The sequence below is a fragment of the Microcaecilia unicolor genome, chromosome 8 (assembly GCF_901765095.1).
Source record: "Microcaecilia unicolor chromosome 8, aMicUni1.1, whole genome shotgun sequence".
In the NCBI taxonomy this organism is placed as follows: domain Eukaryota; kingdom Metazoa; phylum Chordata; class Amphibia; order Gymnophiona; family Siphonopidae; genus Microcaecilia; species Microcaecilia unicolor.
The window spans coordinates 184408644-184428135 of NC_044038.1; the positions used below are offsets into that span (position 1 = coordinate 184408644).

Genomic DNA, 19492 nt, shown 5'->3' on the forward strand with positions numbered 1-19492 from the left:
TCAATTCTGGTAGATTGGCTTTCTCCAGATGGTCCCTCAGTACAGGTGTGGAGAATGAAAATGGTGACTTTAATGCGTTTGGAAAGACAGATGTGCCAAGGCAGGCCAGAATCAGACTTGCAGCAATTCTTAAAGAAATGGAACCCATTTATACAGACATTACCACATGCTTCAAAGAGCTACCTGTTGAACTTCTAGTGACTACAGCTTGTATTCAGACTGTCGGAAAGTATCCTAGATCTTGAAGGGAAGGGAGGGTAGGGAGGGAGGGTTTGATAACTAGAAAAGGCAGGAGAAAGGGGTTAATTACGGATTAAAGAGTTACACTATGGTTCATTGTGGAATGTGAAGCGAAACTTGATAATTCCATGATATAAGATTGTTTGTTACTATACGTTCTGAAATAGTATGTGTGGTCTCTGTTAATATCAACTACAATGAATATAAACAGATTTAAAGTAGAGGGATAAGAAACGGGGGTGGGGTGTCCGGGGATAAAAAGAAATTTCATTGACTGTGAAATGCTGACTGATGTTCTTGTACTAGATTAGTGTTCAAGTTGATGTTTTCTGTTTATATGTACTGACCTTTCAGTCAATAAAAAAAGATTTAAATATAAACAAACATTGGATTGAGCAGTACATAATGGCAATCTGCTGGTAGTACTATAAAAACACTGAGAGATCAGTTTCTTGATTCAACCCAAAAGGTTTAACAGTCTTAAATCTATAAATCAAACGTTGTTCAGCTTGCAATAGCAATTTGTTCACATCTCCACCTCTCCAATTTGAATATATTCTTAAGAGAACTAAAAATCTTAACGGGTTAAAATCATGTTTAAATTCACACGTGTGCCACTAAAGGTTTATCTAATACCTCTCTTTTTATTGCGCTTTTATGTTCTAAGATGCGCTTATTAAATGCTCTTATAGTTTTACCAATGTAAATAAGCCCGCATAGGCAAATTGCTGCATATATTACTTACTCAAATTGTAAGACTTCACAAGTAATATATGCAGCAATTTGCCCATGTGATTGCTGGTACTCTGCTCTTTCTCCCACTCTTCCCTCACTCTTCCTGTGTGTCTCTGCTGATACTCTGATCTCTCTCTCACTCTTTCTCTGTATGTGCCCTCAGTGTGTGTGTGTGTGTGTGTGTGTCTCTCTCTCTCTCTCTCTTTTTAAGTAGCCCTAAATGTACTTCTCTCTTGGAGCAGGGCTATTTGAACATCTGATACCAGACTCTATTGAACACGTTCTGTTGGAACCAGGCAGTGCCCTGAGACTCCTCTGTCACACTGCTGATACCAAAAGCATCAGCTGGTATAAAGAGGCATCCCAGCTGCTACCAGGAGGACGCATCAGTATGAGACAGAGAGTGCTTGAGATTCAACTCGTGACACCGAAGGATTCAGGGAGGTACTTTTGTGTGGAGAGTGGGACTGGCAAAATCTTAAGCAACTTTGCCATCTCCGTGGTTGGTAAGTCGGAGCTCATCTTCATGACAGAAATGATGCCCTGGAAAGAAAACTTTATCTTTGGATATATCACAGGAGTTCTCATTGCTAGAGTAGTGAACTCCCTATGGCTATTGCTTCTGCTGGGAAAAACTAGGTCCTTTCGCTATACTACCTCCTGCTGGGAGAAGCAGAGACTGCAGGACCTGTGAGCTTTCTCACAGTCAGAACTCTGGCACCATTCCCTACAGTGCCTCCAACAGGGAAAGACAGGGACTGCAGGCATCCCCTGTGTCTCTTAACTGAATTCTGTTTGATTTTCTGTTTCTAGAATCTTCGGCCTCAGGTGATGGTGATGGGGAGGATGATAGTGATGGTGATAATGCTCGAAGAGAGTTAAAAGAGGGAATCTCCTACCCTCAGCAAGGTTGGTAAGGTCACACTTCCATCTAGAACCGCATCTCCGTGAAAGGGAAGTGGGAAGTGAGGCACATGTATGGATCACATGTATAGAGCAGCGGCCCCTCACCACAGTCAGATCCTGGGCATGAAAGAGCTCACGAGCTGCAAACACAGACACACTTGAGGCAGTGCTTCTTCACCTCACATAATGCTCTGAAGCTTAAAACTCTTAATTTGGCACCAGGTAACTTTGAAAGTCATTTTTCTCTTAAAGTTCCACACTGGACACAGCCACATCTCATGGACAAGAGACTCTTTGCTGTTCCAGCTGGGTACACAGTAAAATTCCGCTGTCCTGCTGCAGGAAGTCCAGTCCCCAGCATCCGCTGGCTAAAGGATGGTCAAGAATTCAGTGGGAAGCAGCGCGTTGGAGGAATCCGGGTAAGACTGGTTGCATGTTTGCTTGATAGAGAAGCAAGCCGGGGACATCTGATGAAAGATCAGATGCTACAACTGTTTCTGTTGGTCTTTTCAAAGGTTTCCAAATCTTAAGATGAAACCTCTTGGGGAAGGGAGAGTCAGATGTCACAGCGATGTAGTCTTTGTCCTGCAACCTTCTGCAGAAGCTGCATTTGAGTTTTACCAGTGGGGATTCCCTTAGACTCTTGACTAGAGTGTAAGCTCCCTAGAGCAGAATCTTCTCTTACCTGGATAGGTGCAGCTCTGCATACATCTAGTAGCACTTTACACATGCTAAGAAGTAAGGATAGAGTAGTGTTGGCATCTTGTAATGTTATGCTTCTCCACCCCTTTCCCTGCTATCTCCCTAAAGGCCACAGTTCAGATTCAAGCTGCCATACTGGGTCTGCAGCTGAAGGGTCCATCTAGCCTGTTTCCAGCAGTGGCCAGTCCAAGTTACAAGTATCTGGCAGAGTCCCAAAATGTAGTCAGATTTCATGCTACTCAACCTCAGGAATAAACCATGGCTTTTCCCAGGTCTACCTTAAGAAAGGTTTAAGGATTTCGCCTACAGGAATTTGTCCATAAACCCAGCTACGTTAAGTGTTTTACCACATCCTTTGGAAATGAGCTCCAGAACTTAACTATATGTCGAGTGAAAAAATATTTTGTTTATTTGTTTTAAATGTACTACTTTTGTAACTCATGGCGTGTCCCCTAGTCTTTGTACTTTTGAAACAGTAAACAGTTGATTTGTGTTTACCTATCCTACTCCACGGAGGATTTTATAGTCCTCGATCATATCTCCACTCAGCTGTTTTTTTTCCAAGGTGAAGAGCCCTACACTCTTTATCCTTTCTTCGTGTCAGAATAATGGCATAACCAGACAGCCAATTTTGGGTGGGCCCAAAATTTTCTCTGCCCTACCCTACCCCCACCTCAAAATATAAATGCATTAGCTAATGAGGATCCCCAAGCTCTGTCAACTGAACACTTTCTCTGAAGGTGGCCAGAACTCTCTTTTACCAAGCTTGGAAAGCAGCCACTGATGCCGGCCTCCCATGCATGCTTAGTTGTCAGTGGCTCAAGGATGCTATTGCCAACTGCAGAGCTTAGTAGAAGGGAGGTCTGGGTGTCTTTAGAAGAGGTCTTCAGCTGGGATGCTTGGGGATCCCTACCAGCTGTACAGCAAAGGTTCAGGACAGGTGTTAGACATGCTATGGCCCAGATCAGAAAATAAATAAGGGTCCCCCTCCCTCGTCCCCTCTCCTCCCTGCCTCCTCTCCAATTTCCCCACCTGACATTACTATCACACCAACAGACCCTCACCAAATACAGAAGGGATCACAAATTAGAAATAAAAATATCTAAGCAAGAATTGAACTGGGAACTCCAAGAAGTTAAACTTAACATGTACTACAGCAGTGGAGAAATAAAAATAGAAATGAATTTCCTTTTCTACTGAACACTAGCCGTTGAGCCCGTGAAAACGGGCTACTTTTGGAATGGGGGGGTTCCGAGCCCCCCGAGGTCGGCGCCGCCCCGCCTCCCCCGGAGTCGCCGCCGCCACCCCTCCACCCGGCCCGAGCAGCACTGTAAATTTACATCAGCACGCAGCAGCAGGCACATCAGCAAAGCTGCCGTCAGGGCGGGCTTCCTTCTCTGCCTGTGTCCCACCCTCGTGTGACGTAACGTCGGCGAGGGCGGGACAAAGGCAGAGAAGGAAGCCCGACGGCAGCTTTGCTGATGTGCCTGCTGCTGCATGGTGATGTAAGTTCACAGTGCTCAGGCCAGATGGAGGGGCGGCGGCGACTCCGGGGGGGGGGGGGAGCGGTTCCGACGTCTGCAGCATGCCAGTAGAGACTTCCCTCTCTGTCCCGCCCCCGTCATCACGTATTGACGGGGGGGGGGGCAGAGAGGGAAGTCTCTACTGCGTATTTGCGAGTGAGTATGGTCACTCGCCGTTTATATGTTTGATAGTACAAGGATATTTGCTATTCACATTTCCCAAAGCTAATTTAAAACATTCAAAATAAAATGCCTTTTTTCTATCTTTGTGGTCTGGTCATTTTATTTTTCCATCATGTTGGTTCCAGTTTCTCTTTTCTGCTTTCCTTCTGTCATCTGCTAATGCTCCTTCAAGCGACTGCTATCCATTTGTCTTTTCTCATATCTCCTCACTACACCTGCCTCTGACATATTGATTATTCTAGCTCTTTCCTCTTTTTTCTTTTTCTTTTCTGCTTTTGTCAACTCAAATTTCACCCTCTCTCACCATTCTCATCTTTTGTACTTTTCAGCAAGCTATCAAATTTCCATCTTCTTCTCTCATCCACTAACTCTCCCATTCCCCATCGCACTCCTTCCCCAGCCCTCCATTCCCTTTTATCTTTAATCTATTCCCCATTGCCATATTTATACCTTCTGTAATCACTGCATCTCATTCATTTCCTTGATTCCCCCTCCTCCCCCTCCCGGCTCTCCCACATGATTCCACCATGCCCACCACCCTTCTAGCCCAGCAACTGCTCCCTCTTTCTCCCCTCCCCACTCTAGTAGCCTGCCATCTCCCTGTCCCTTCTCTCTTCCTTCTTGCCCTCTCCCCCATGGCCCAGCATTTCTCCCTCTCTCTTCCCTCACTCTCATTGTCCGGCATCTCTCCATCAATCATTTCCTTCTGCTCCTGGATCCAACATTTCCCTCTTTCTCCCCTCTCCACCTCCTGTGTACCTCTCCCTCCCTCTCATCTACCCCCATGCCCAACATCTCTCCCTCCCTCCTATTGTCCACCATCTCTCTCCCTCCCTTGTACCACAGATCCAATATTTCTCTTCCCCTTCCCCTCTATACAGCATTCTCTCCCTTCCTCCCTTCCACTGCCATGTCCAACATTTTTGCCTTTCTCTCACTCTCCATTTCTCTCTATCTCTTCCTTGTGCCCCCAGGGCAAGCATCTCTCTCCCACCCCATACATCATTTCTGCCCTCCACCATCATATCCAACATCTCTCCCTCCCCTCCACCTCTATGTCCAACATTTCTCCCTCTCTCATCCCTCTTCCCTCTCCATGAAGCTTCTCTCCCTCTCCTCCACCCCCATATGCAAAATTTTCTCCCTTTCTGGCCCCTCTCCACCCCTTTTCTACATCTCTGTCTTCCTAACCCTCCGCCTCATGTCCAAAAATTCTCCCTCTCCTTCCCCCCCCCCCCCCCTACACACACATGCAGCATCTCTCCTTCCCTCTCCCAGCCACATCCACAACACTCCTTATTGCTGTTCTTGCTTCAATGGGTCCTGATAGCGATTCCCACACGCTGCCTGCTGCTAACCCAGAAGCCTCCCCTCTACCACGTCCTGCCCAGACAGAAACCGGAAGTTGCGACAGAGGGTGGTGGGATGTGGCAGAGGGAGAAGCTTCCAGGTTAGCGGCAGGCAGCATGTGGAAATCACTGCAGATGCCAGGACCTATTGAAGTGAGAGCAGCTTTAAGGGAGGGAGATGCAGGACTGTGGGAGTCCAGCCTGTTCCCCTGATGCTGGTGTTGGCAAGGGTGCACTGCTGCTAGGTGGGTCTGAGCCCAAACTGGGTGGGCCCAGGCCCACCCATGGCTACGTCCCTGTATGACAGTCATCCAAATCCCGTAATCATTTTGATCGCCCTTCTTTGTTCCACCACATCTTATTTTTAGATGTGGTGACCAGAACTTCACACAGTACTCAAGATGCAGACTCGAAAATGATCATATACAGATAAGGGTATATTTTTAGTGGATATTTTGATTTTTGACACTTATATTTATGCACTGTGGAATGATAGTCTTCATATTTTCTAGATTTTAAGAAACTTTAAACACTAACTTCAAAACAGATTTCCAAAATTCTTGGGCCTGAGGGCAAGCCCACCAAATATGTATCATATCCCCCTCCTGTCCACAGCCTTGCCAGCACAAAGCTGAGTGACCAGAGAACATTTTGGACAGACGCTTGGGCGTATAGTACCATTGATGTTCTGTAAGCGACATGTTCCTTCATGCTTGCTTCAAAGAGGGTTTGTTCGGGTTTTTTTCCCACATATAGAGGGGCATAATTGAAAGGGACACCCAAGTTTTCCTGAGGACGTCCTTGCAGGACGTCCCCAGACAGGGGCGGGGAAACCCATATTATCGAAACTACTACTACTACTTAACATTTCTAAAGCACTACTAGGGTTACGCAGCGCTGTACAATTTAACATAGAAGGACAGTCCCTGAAACAAGATGGATGCCCATTTTTCGTTTCAATAATACAGTCGGGGATGCCCAAACCGCGAAAGTTTGGTCGACCTTAGAGATGGTCGTTCCTGATTTTTGCTGATAATGGAAACCAAGGACACCCATCTCAGAAACGACTAAATCCAAGCCATTTGGTCATGGGAGGAGCCAGCATTCATAGTGCACTGGTCCCCCTGACATGCCAGGACATCAACCGGGCACCCTAGGGGGCACTGCAGTGGACTTCAGAAATCACTTCCAGGTGCATAGCTCCTTTACCTTGTGTGCTGAGCCCCCCAAACCCACTCCCCACAACTGTACACCACTACCATAGCCCTTATGGGTGAAGGGGGGCACCTACATGTGGGTAGAGTGGGTTTCTAGTGGGTTTTGGAGGGCTCACATTTCCCACCACAAGTGTAACAGGTAGGGGGGATGGGCCTGGGTCCACCTGCCTGAAGTGCACTGCACCCACTAAAACTGCTCCAGGGACCTGCATACTGCTGTCATGGAGCTGGGTATGATATTTGAGGCTGGCATAGAGGCTGGCAAAAAATATTTTCTAAAATTTTTTTGAGGGTGGGAAGGGGTTAGTGATCACTGGGGGAGTAAGGGGAGGTCATCCCCGATTCCCTCCGGTGGTCATCTGGTCATTTAGGGCACCTTTTTGTGGCTTAGTCATAAGAAAAAAAGGGCCAGGTAAAGTCATCCAAGTGTTCTTCAGGGACGCCCCTTTTTTTTCCATTATGGGTCGAGGACGCCCATGTGTTAGGCACGCCTCAGTCCCGCCTTCGCTACACCTCCAACACACCCCCGTGAACTTTGGTCGTCCCTGCAACGGAAAGCAGTTGAGGACGCCCAAAATCAGCTTTCAATTATGCTGATTTGGACGGCCCTGTGAGAAGGACACCCATCTTCCGATTTATGTCGAAAGATGGGCTTCCTTCTCTTTCAAAAATAAGCCTGGTTGTGTTTTTTATTTACCTCTTCTTTTAAACACATTAAGGGCCTTTTTTACTAAACCCTGCTAGTGATTCCCAGCATGGCAAATAAGAGAAAGCCCATTCGATTCTTATGGGTTTCCTCTCATTTGCCGTACAGGAATTGCTAGTGCGGCTTTGTAAAAGAAGCCCTAAGTTTTTTTATTCTGAGAGATGGGTAAGACCAATGATTGGATGTTCCAAGTATTGCCTTTTTGTCTTTCTGGGAGGGGCACATGGCAGTAACTTAATGCCCTTTCTTTCTATGTTTCTAGTTCCGGCATCGGCATTGGAGTTTAGTGATGGAAAGTGTTGTGCCCTCTGATCGGGGCAACTACACCTGCCTGGCAGAGAACAGACTGGGCAGCATTAGTCACAGTTACCTGCTTGATGTACTGGGTAAGGTTTCCTGCTCTCACTGATTATACATCACAGAGACAAAGCTGTCAACTTACCTAGTTCCAATTTAGATTGTAAGCTCTGTTGAGCAGGGACTGTCTTTTCATGTTAATTTGTACAGCGCTGCGTAAGTCTAGTAGCGCTATAGAAATGTTTAATAGTAGTAGTAGTTCCAGTATGTCTTAGGTCAGTCCTGGAATTCTGTCAGCCCTATCTTGATGCATTATGGGATTGGCAACTCTGATTTCAGTGTGTGGAATCTGGGACCACAAATGCTATTGCTTTGGGATGTAAGTTGAAAACCAGGACTAGCCTGAAATGTGTGAGTTTCCAGCTCTGTCTGTCATGTTAGAAGAGGCAGAGACAAGATCTGAGGATCCTAGTTAAAAGAGAATCTGGCTATATCAGGGCTGGTTGCAGGAGCACTGAGATGGAGAGAGGTCAGGCATGTGGAGGCCAAGCAGCAGCATCCTCAAGATGCGCATGTGGGACAGTGCTCAGAAAAGAGGATTTAAAGGAAGGAACCTTCCCTGTAGATATGTATTATTTATTAATTCAATATATGATTGGCCTCAAGACCAGAAGTGAGCTACAGCATAAGGGGGAAGTTATCAATGTGGGCTATTCTTGTGTTATTTTACTGTTAACCCCACCCCAGTAATTAGTAACTAGTTTTCATTGCATAAAAAGGGACCTGTGCTAAAATAGCACCAGTTAGTTGTGTTGGTAAAGGATCCAGCCAAAGGGGGTGGGGCTCCTGGGTAAGTTGCAGAGGGAGACGTTTCTTGTTATTGAGTGACAGTGTTGGAGGAGTTAGGAGGTAATAAATGACCTTGATGGGAAGTGCATAATGTCTTTGGTTGCCTGTACCCTTGCATGGGTTCAAGAAACTAAGGCTGACCATAGAGGCGGTTTTGGCCAGTACAGCAATGACTGTGAATTAAAGGAGTGCTCCAGGTGGGAAGTTGGAGATCCCAGCCTGGGAGCAGGACAGTGAAGAGCTGTTTGGAGCCAAAGGTGGTAGCCCAGAGGGGTAGTCCTTTGAAGGAGAGGAGTGGACAGGCAGGGATGTCTGATCCAGAGGAAGATTTGCTTTTTGCACAAGTGCTGCAGGCAGAGGCTTAGATTGTTTCACCCAGAAGCAACGGGTATAGACAGGAGGAGCTGTAAATATGTACATACTATAGGATTATAAATTGCAGTTAAGAGGAAATACCATATCCCTAAATTGCTTTGGATTACAATTTGTTCTTTGACTTTTAAGTGGTTTGTTAATTAACTGCTTGCTTCAAGGAACAACTGAACTGCCTGTTGCAGAAATTTAGTAAAGTTTCATTATTTTTGCATAACTCAATGGACTGGAGTCTCTTCTTTGAGTGAGAGTGGAATTAATTTACTCCCAGATTGGTAAAGAAAAAGAGAGCAGAGAGTAAGAGAGAAATAAAACCCCAGTTCATAATCCTACGGCCCTCTGGATTTTTATCCGACCCCATCCTGCTCCCAAGTCAGTGAATCAGAAGGACTAAGAACTTGGTAAAATGAGAAAGTAGTAGTAGAGAGAGAAACATTTTTTTTCTTTGTGGTCCTGGTCTCGGGTGGCCCCAGACCTGCGACGAGCTAGCTGGTGCCCCAGAACTGTGTGTATGGTGAGACCAGAGTTAAACCTACATCTGATGAAATGGACTCTTGTCCTCAAAAGCTTGTGCCTCAGCCCACTGGTTAATCAGCCTCTTTGTCATGGTAATGATACTTTCCATTATTTTCAATATGTTGTTAAGAGTATCATTGAAAAGGCAACTAATCAAACTGAAATTATAAATAATTACTACTACCATTTTATTTATTTATTTCACATGCTTGATACATTGCATGCGGCCTTATCATTTCTATAGCACTACTAAACGTAAGCAGTGCTGTATACTGAACATGTAAGAGACAGTCCCTGCTGGACAAAGCTTACAATCTAATCAAGACAGACAAACAGGACAAATAAGGGATAAGAGAATTACTTAAAGTGGGAATTGTAAAACAGATATGGGTACTGAACAAATGAATAGGAGTTAGGAGTTAAAAGCAGCCTCAAAAATGTGGGCTTTTAGACGGCCAGAGATGGAGCTTGACGTACTGACTCAGGAAGTCTATCCTAGGCATATGGTGCAGCAAGATAAAAGGAATGGAGTCCGGAATCGGCAGTGGAGGAGAAGGGTACAGATAAGGGAGGTTTACCCGATGAAGGAGTTCCCAGGAAGAACTGTAGGGAGAGATAAGAGTGGAGAGGTACTAAGGAGCTGCAGAGTGAAGGCACTTGTAAGTCATTAAGAGGAGTTTGAACTGTATGCAGAAACAAATAGGGAGCCAATGAAGTGACATGTGGAGAGGGCTAATATGAGCATAGCCACACTGGCAGAATATAAGTCATGTAGCAGAATTTTGAAGGGGAGAGAAATGGCTTACTGGGAGACCTGTGAGAAGCATGTTGCAGTAGTCTAAGCAACAAGTGATAAGAATGTGGATAAGGGTTTTGGTAGTGTGTTCAGAAAGGAAGGAATGGATTTTGGTGATACTATAGAGAAATAAACAACAGGTTTTAACAGTCTGTTGGATATGTGCAGAGAAAGAGAGAGATGAGTCAAAGATGACCCCAAGGTTACGAGCTGATGAGACAGGGAGGATGAGAGTGTTATCCACAGAGGCAGAGAATGGGGGAAGAGGAGCGGTAGGTTTACTGGAAAAGATAAGAAGCTCAGTCTTGGCCATGTTTAGTTTCAGATGGCAGTGAGAAATCCAGGCAGCAATGTCAGACAGGCAGACTTGGGCCTGCTGAAAAGTCTGGTGTAGAGAGGTAGATCTGGGAGTCATCAGCATAAAGATGATACTGAAAACCAAGGGAGGAGATCAGAGCACCAAGGGAAGAAGATGGAGAAAATAAGAGGTCCCACGACAGAGCCCTGAGGTACACCAGTTGATAGTGGGATAGAAGTGGAGGAGGATCCATCAGAGAATACACTAAAAGTGCAATGGGAAAGATAAGAAGAAAACAAAAAAAAGAACAGAGCCCTGAAATCCAAGCAAGGATGGTGTATTGAGGAGTAGATGATGATCCACAGTGTTAAAAGTAGCAGATAGATCAAGAAGGATGAGGATAGAATAGAGACCTTTGGATCTGGTCAGGAACAGGTAGACTTTAGCAAGGGCCGTTTCAATTGAATGTAGAGAGCAAAAGCTAGATTGAAGTGAAACTGAACATGGCCAAGACAGAGCTTATTGTCTTTCCACCCAAAACCACTTCCCCTCTCCCTCTACTCTCTATCTCAGTCGATGGCACCCTCATCCTCCCCGTCTCATCTGCACTCAACCTCGGAGTCATCTTCGACTCCTCCCTCTCCTTCTCTGCGCATATCCAGCAGATAGCCAAGACCTGTCGCTTCTTTCTCTATAACATCAGCAAAATTCGCCCTTTCCTTTCTGAGCACACCACCCGAACTCTCGTCCACTCTCTCATTACCTCTCGCCTTGACTACTGCAACCTACTCCTCGCTGGCCTCCCACTTAGCCATCTATCCCCCCTTCAATCCGTTCAGAACTCTGCCGCACGCCTTATCTTCTGCATGGATCGATATGCTCATATCACCCCTCTCCTCAAGTCACTTCACTGGCTTCCGATCAGGTACCGCATACAGTTCAAGCTTCTCCTACAAATGCACTCAATCTGCAGCCCCTCATTACCTCTCTACCCTTATCTCCCCTTACGCTCCTACCCGAAACCTCTGCTCACAGGACAAATCCCTCCTTTCAGTACCCTTCTCCACCACCGCCAACTCCAGGCTCTGCCCTTTCTGCCTCGCCTCTCCCTATGCTTGGAATAAACTTCCTGAGTCCATTCGCCAAGCCCCCTCCCTGCCCATCTTCAAATCCTTGCTTAAAGCCCACCTCTTCAATGTCGTCTTCGGCACCTAACCATTTTACCTCTATTCAGGAAATTTAGACTGCACCAATTTGATTTAGACTGCCCCAATTTGATTGACCGCACATTTTGTCCATTAGATTGTAAGCTCCTTTGAGCAGGAACTGACCTTCTTTGTTAAACTGTACAGCGCTGCATAACCCTAGTAGCGCTTTAGAAGTGTTAAGTAGTAGTAGTAGCTTGAGATGAAAGAAAGACAATGGCATATTCAAGTAGCTTGGATAAGAATGGGAGAAGGAGATGGGGCATAGTTGGAAGGGCAGGTAAATAAAGCCCCTGCTAGCCAGATGTAGACTGGGCATTTTACAGTTCTAGGCCGTGTTTATTTGAACTACTTTCAGCACCAAAACATGTTGTCAACCTACTGCTACTGCAGCTGTGCTTTTATCCAGACCTATCCCTGCTGCTGCAGACTTCTTAAACTGAGATCTGAGGAACAGCAGCAGCCGCCATAAAGACAGAGAAAATTTCATGCAGGCCTTAGAACCACTGCACAGTCTCAGGCTTTGTAGGAGAGGGAGGGACCATGGGACTTCTGCAGGACATGGGATTGTAGTAGCCCAGACATAATCTGCCCCTCCCCCACTGGTGACTCCAGCTTCCAGACTTACTCAGTCTTTGTTTTTGTGTGCTCTCTGCAGAAAGATCGATACACCGGCCAATCCTTCAGGCTGGACTGCCTGCAAACACTACAGTCACTCTGGGTAGTGATGTGGAATTCCTGTGCAAGGTGTACAGTGATGCCCAACCACACATCCAGTGGCTGAAACACATAGAAGTGAATGGCAGTAGGTACAGTCGTGAAGGGGTGCCCTTTGTCCAGGTGCTCAAGGTAAGTCTCCCCTACTATATTTGAATCCCAGATTTCCTGTCTCTTTAAGAAATCATTTTCCACCCTCCAGAAGATACATTCTGTCTACCCACTACTTGGAGCCATGTACTCATTCATTTGCTTATCCTAAATCACCTCCACTATTATAATTCTCTTTCTCCAAGGACACGCAGGATGTTGTATTCACACAAATGGGGGGGGGGAGGGCGATGTCACTGGCAGCGTCCCAGCACGGAGACGCTCCCCAGCATAACTTTCCAGGAGCTTTTGGAAGTGTGTAACCATGAATGCATGTGTTTTCCTGCCTGCCATCATCATGTGAGACCAAGCAAGTCTTCTTTCCACTGAGCCGAGAGGTTGTGTCTTCGCTACCCCGTCCCATCTATATCCTGTTCAGACTGGAGTTCATAGGAGCTCTTTCTATTTTCTAGGATTTATAAACCACAGAACCCCAAAAAGTCCAAAGCGTTTATTCGTAGTCATATATTGTACAGATTATAGACGTAAAATAATATCACAGTGATAATCTAAAAAGATAATAAACTTTGATTAAGGGCAGAAATGCTTCTGACATAAATACACGACACAGGCCAGAGCCTTTCTCCCAGAACACCACCTAAACTTCCGGAAATCACTAAAAACCAACCTGTTCAAAAAGGCATACCCTATCGACCCAACTTAAGTGCCTAAACCCTGCAACACAACGAAACCAAAGCTTGTTATAGACTCTGCATAACTCTTTCTCTCTACGATTCCCCAATTGTGTCTGTAACACATGAACCTTACTCGACCACAACAACTTTGTATTTGTCTCTGTACCGGAGATGGCGAACGCCTCTACGGTACAATGTAAGCCACATTGAGCCTGCAACTAGGTGGGAAAATGTGGGATACAAATGTAACAAAATAAGCAGCACATGGCAACCCTAATTTCTGTGGCGCTACAGGTTTGGCAGAGCCAATAGGTATCAGCTCAGTAGATGCTGAGATTGCTTAGCCTATAGCTTCAGCTGTCCACATCATACCCATATATGCCTCCATTTGAGTGGACTCTAGCTTCTCAATGGTCTCAAGCCATGGAGAACCTAGTGGATGTCATCACTATCACTCCTTCCCTTAAGAAGTCTCTATCTTGGCGGCTTATTTGCAGCAAATTTGGACAGGGGACTACCATTCCAAATTCCTCTGCCCAAAAGACAATGATGACGGATGCATCTTACCTAGGTTGGGGAGCTCCTGTAGGTGGGCACCACACCCAGGGTCAGTGGTCTGCTCAGGACAGGCAACACCAGATCAACTGACTTCTACATCAAATTGTTCTCATCCAAACAGACAATCAGGTTGCAAGTCTCGTACCTCCTGTGTCAGAAAGCAGTCAGAATGCAGTGGTGGGCCACCTCTCGTAGGATGGTTTCAGAGCCATTCACTTGGAGGGCTGGTCAACTGTCTGGCAGACAGGCTGAGTTGGGTCATGCAACCTCACAATTGGTCACTAAGTATGGGTATAACCCGCAAGATCTTCCAACAGTGGGACACCCCCTAGGTAGACCTCTTCACCACTCACCTGAACAACAAAGTTCCCCAGTACTGTTCCAGACTGAGATCACACAGCAGACTAGCCTCAGGTACCTTCCTCCTCAACTGGGGGATGGGCCTTCTGCATGCATATCCTCTCTATCATAATGAAAACTCTCCTTAAACTCAAGCAAGACAAAGGAACCATGATTTTCATCAACCCATTTTGGCTAAGGCAAGCATAGTTCCCCTTTTCCTGATTCTAGCTTGCCAGGATCTGTGGAGACTGGATTGCTTTCAGACCCTCATCACGTAGCATGAGGGGGACCGCCTTGCATCTCAACCTTAAATCCATAGTCCTCGTGGTTTGGATGTTGAGAGGCTAGAGATCGATTCCTTGTGTCAAGGTGTGGTTGCACCATGGAGCGATACAGAGGCATTATAATATTCATGGTCTTATTTTCTATCCTTTTCCTAATAATTCTTAGCATTTTGTTTGCTTTATTGGCTGCCGCCATGCACTAGGCAGAAGACTTCAGAGTGTTGTCCATGATGACACCTAGATTTGTTTCTTGGGTGCCTATTCTTAGCATGGAACCTAGCATCAAATAACTATGATTTGGGTTATTCTTCCCAATGTGAATCACTTTTCACTTGTCCATATTAAATCTCATCTGCCATTTGAATGCCCAGTCTTCCAACTTCCTAAGGTCTTCCTGCAATTTTTCACAATCTGCATACATTTAAACAACTTTGAATAGTTTTTTTGTGTGATCTGCAAATGTAAACACCTTATCCATTGTTCCCATTTCCAGATCATTAATAAATATATTAAATAGCACCCGTCCCAGTACAGATCTCCGGGGCATTCCACTATTCATCCTCTTCCACTGAGAGAATTAGCCATTTAACTCTACCCTCTGTTTTCTATCCATCAACCAATTCCTTATCTACAACAGAACATTGCCTCCTATTCCATGGGTTTTTAAATATTTTCTCAGGAGTCTCTCATGAGGGACTTTGTCAAAAACTTTCTGAAAATCTAGATAAACTACATCAACCAGATCACCTTTATCCACATTTATTCACACATTCTCTGGTACAGGTTACATCTTCTTCAGTAAAGACCAAGGCAAATAATTAATTCAGCCTCTCTGCTATGCCCTTATCCTTGTTCAGTGTCCCTTTTACTCCTTGATGATCTAATGGTCCCATGGATTCCCTCACAGGCTTTCTTCTTGTGATATAACTGAAATTATTATTATTAACATTTGTATAGCACTACCAGACACACGCAGTGCTGAACACCTGACATAGAGAGACAGTCCCTGCTCAATAGAGCTTACAATCTAAAAAAATAGTTATTACTATGAGTTTTTACCTCTACAGCAAGTTTCTCTTCATATTCTCTTTTAGCCTTCTTTATCAATGTTTTGCATCTAACTTGCCAGTGCTTATGCAGCTTCTTGTTTTCTTCATTCAGATCCTTTTTTTCATGTTTTTGAAAGGTGTTCTTTTGGCTCTAATAGCCTCTTTCAGTTCTCCCCTTAACTATGCTGGCTGTCACTTGCTCTTCTTTCCACCTTTATTAATACGTTGAATACATTTGGTCTGGGCTTCCAAAATGGTATTTTTAAATAATGTCCATGATCAATTTAAAGTCATAATCTGGGGAGTGTAGATGAGGGGGTTGACATTTTTTTGGATTTGTTACCTTCAGAAGGGGGCAGGGGCAGTTATTCTGTCTTCTTTTTGCCTCAGTGAATATTCTGATCTTGTGTTTCCTCCTCCTCAGACAGCTGACATTAACAGCTCAGAGGTGGAAGTTCTGTACTTGAAGAATGTGTCCTTGCAAGATGCAGGAGCATACACCTGCCTTGCAGGAAACTCAGTCGGCCTGTCCTACCAGTCTGCATGGCTCACTGTCTTGCCAGGTAAGAGCCAGGAAGGGGGGACCAAGAGGGAGAACAACATGGATCAATCCATGATCTGAACAGGAAAGATGAACAGGAGCTGTGAGAGGATTGAGCAGAAGGTACTGAAGTGAAAGAGGCTTTATTGGATAAGATAAAGGGAAAGGGAAAGCAGGGATAAGATCAGGGAGGAAGGGGGGAAGGGTAGTATGTGTTCAGGTAAGCGAAGAGGAAGAGGATAGCAAGTGTTGATGGAAAGAGGAAAAGTGCAAGTGGGTTCAGAGATCAGAAGAGGGGGCTATGGTTACAGCAGAAGGGGCAGTGGGTACAGAGGTCAGAGGAGGAGGCAGAACATAGTGAGGGAGTGAAAGTGGAAGGGATGTGGCAGTAGAGGGGGGAGGCGAGGAATATGCAGTGTTTCCTTTCTCAGGAAACAGATGGGAGTCCTTTTCACACATGGACAGATAGAGCTGGGATTCGGTATCTCTCTGAGGATGCTGCAGGATACACCTTGACCTTGGGCTTGGGACCTGGAGCCTTCTTGTGACTCCACTGTTTCATAAACACAGACTCCTGCTTTTGGGGTTATCTATGACCATGCAGCTGCCTGATCAGTGTCAGTAATTATCCCCCCCCCCCCCAATCTCCCTGTTTTTAATCTCTGCATTTCCCCTCTTTCCCTCTTCTCATTCTCTCTTTCATCTCCATTTCCCTCTGCTCCCTGACTCTTCTCTTCATTTCTGTCTTTAGAAGACGATATGCTGGAGGCTGAGAGAAGTGGAGTGCAGTATCCAGATCTCATCATCTATCTCTCTGGATCTCTGGCTCTTTTTATGGCCATTGTCATTGTAATTTTGTGCAGAATGCAGACTGGGCCCAGAAAACAGTCTCTGGAACCGACAGCGTTGCACAAACTCGCCAAGTTCCCCCTTGTGCGACAGGTACAGAAAAGCTGTCTCTTGCCCACCTTCTGCTGCTGCTGCCGCTACTGCCTGTCTCATACACAGCACTCTCTTTGCCCCTCTGACTTGCTTGCCTGCTGTTTCTACTGCTTTTTATGTTTTGCATTCACTATCTCTTCTCTCTGACTTGCACCCCTGCCCTCTGCTTTCACCCCCTCTCAGATGAGACAGGTACGCACTATGCAGTATTATTCAGCGTGTTGATGCCTCTCTTCTATCATTTCTGTGTAGTTTTCCTTGGAATCCAGATCCTCCCTTGTGAGGGTCACAGGCCTTTCATCCAGCTGTGACTCAGTGCTTGCCAGAGACATGGAGATAGAGTTACCCCTGGATGTGAAGTGGGAATTCCCAGGAGACAGGTAGGTTTGTGGAGATGCGATTCTGCTGGTTCTGTGCTGTTGTCTCTTCTGTTATACAAAGTACAGTTTTCAAAGCAATTTTCCCCCTTAATGTGGCTCAAAGTGCAAATTTTAGTTGCACTGAGAGAAGACTTTCCCACTGGTGTGTTTAGATTGAGCCGCAAAAATGAACACAGATTAGCTTTTCAAATATATATATATATATATATATATATATATATACACACACTTTTCCAGCAAAATTCTGCCTCCTTTTTTTTTTCCTTCTTTCACTTCTGCCTCTTTGATTCTGTTCCTACGTCTTTTTGTTTTTCAATTGTAAACCACTGTGGTATATCAAGTTCAAAAAGCTGAACCAAGAAATAGCAGGAACAAATGTGCAGATGACATTTGTCCTCATGGAAAGTTTCAAAGTGAAAGTAAGCACACAGTTTTGTTTTGAAAGTCTGATGCAAAGCCAGCAGGTAAGAAGTCTGCTGATGCAGACAAAGATAATTGTGTAATGTCTGTGGCACACACACAGCAGGGTCTGTGTTCCTTTCTTAATGCAAGGGGCTTCTCTTGCAGGCTGCGGTTGGGAAAGCCCTTGGGAGAGGGTTGCTTTGGCCAGGTGGTGAAGGCAGAAGCCTATGGCATCAACAAGAACAGACCAGAGAAAGTGCTCACTGTAGCAGTCAAGATGCTCAAAGGTCAGACACAAAATGCTCTTTAAATAAGTTGGACAGTAGGGCTGCAGGGAGATGAAGTGATAGAGCTGGGCAGAGGATGCAGCAGTAGAACTGGCTTGTTCATAGCCAGACATCATCAAGGTACCATCACTACCCAAGCCAGACCTTTGGTGCCTCAGGGTGGGAGAGGATATGGTGATGCCATTCCCAGCATGTGCTTCTGCCACTGTGCAGAACAGACAGAATTGCCCAGATGGACAGAGGTCTGTGCCGTCCTCTACCTTCCTATGCAAATATGTTCTCTGTGCATTCGCTTAGCTATTGGTCTGAACATTTCTCATTTGCTCCTGTTTATCACCTATTATGGCTTTATTAAACCTTCATCCCATATAAGGCAAGACTGTTTCATGGCTGGAGATCAGCATCTTATAATACTATAAACATTCAATGGTCATCAACTGCTACAGTTCATCAAATGACCTCAGCGATGACTCTTTTCACATGACTCACTTGCCTCCTCCTCAGTCGTACTCAACCTACACATACCTTTAGTTATTATCCTTTTTTCTCTTTAATGCTATTAAATAACTTTGAAATCTGGAATTAGAATTTGACTTAGCTTTTGGTTTTTGGCTTTAATGACGGGGTGGAGCCAGAAGCTAAATTTAAGACAAAAAAAAAAGTGGCACATTGTCCCATGCATGGGATTTGAATTTAGCTCACACCTTTTTACCAAATGTACTTCAAGGTGAGTTACATTCCTGTGTCCAGAGGGCTTACTGTCTAAATTGTAGCATGGCTGCAGGCAAGTTTCTGACTCGGTTAATGTCCATTCCACAGAAAATAGCACCGAGAAGGATCTTGCTGACCTAATCTCAGAGATGGAGCTGATGAAATGGATGGGTCAGCACAAAAACATTCTCAACCTGCTGGGAGTCTGCACACAGGGAGGTGAGTGGAGGAGGGGGACAGGACTGTGCCTCAGACAGAAAGGAGCAGTGAAGCACTGGATTGGGTCTTGATGGGGAAGAAGACACACAGTGAAAGCACATTATGTTGATGAGATTGGGGGAACACTTCTAGCCCGTCTAAAATTTAAGTGGGTTCCAATATTAAAACAGACAAGACCATCAAAAGACAATTGTTATCACATACGGTAATTCTTTTCTCTTACCCACTCAATTACAACAATAACAGACTGGCAAGAATTCATGTCCAAATAAATGTGTTATAAGAACATAAGAATAGCCATAATGGTTCATTCCAACAGTGGCCAACCTAGGTCACAAGTACCTGGCAAAAGCCCAGTTAATAGCACCATTCCATGCTACC

General features: G+C 45.2%; 1 protein-coding gene across 4 annotated transcripts in view; it reads left to right on the top strand.

The window, feature by feature from the left end:
• Positions 1-19492, top strand: part of FGFR4 (fibroblast growth factor receptor 4) — a 65804-nt gene that overhangs the window by 10893 nt on the left and 35419 nt on the right. Inside the window, exons 2-11 of one of the 4 annotated variants that reach the window (XM_030211596.1) lie at positions 1215-1481; positions 1789-1884; positions 2134-2300; positions 7824-7947; positions 12553-12743; positions 16054-16192; positions 16922-17112; positions 17365-17492; positions 18060-18181; positions 19001-19111. In XM_030211596.1, coding sequence (XP_030067456.1) covers positions 1215-1481; positions 1789-1884; positions 2134-2300; positions 7824-7947; positions 12553-12743; positions 16054-16192; positions 16922-17112; positions 17365-17492; positions 18060-18181; positions 19001-19111 — 1536 coding nt within the window. The remainder of the gene's footprint in view (positions 1-1214; positions 1482-1788; positions 1885-2133; positions 2301-7823; positions 7948-12552; positions 12744-16053; positions 16193-16921; positions 17113-17364; positions 17493-18059; positions 18182-19000; positions 19112-19492) is intronic. The other 3 variants (XM_030211599.1, XM_030211597.1, XM_030211600.1) reach the window with 3 other exon arrangements.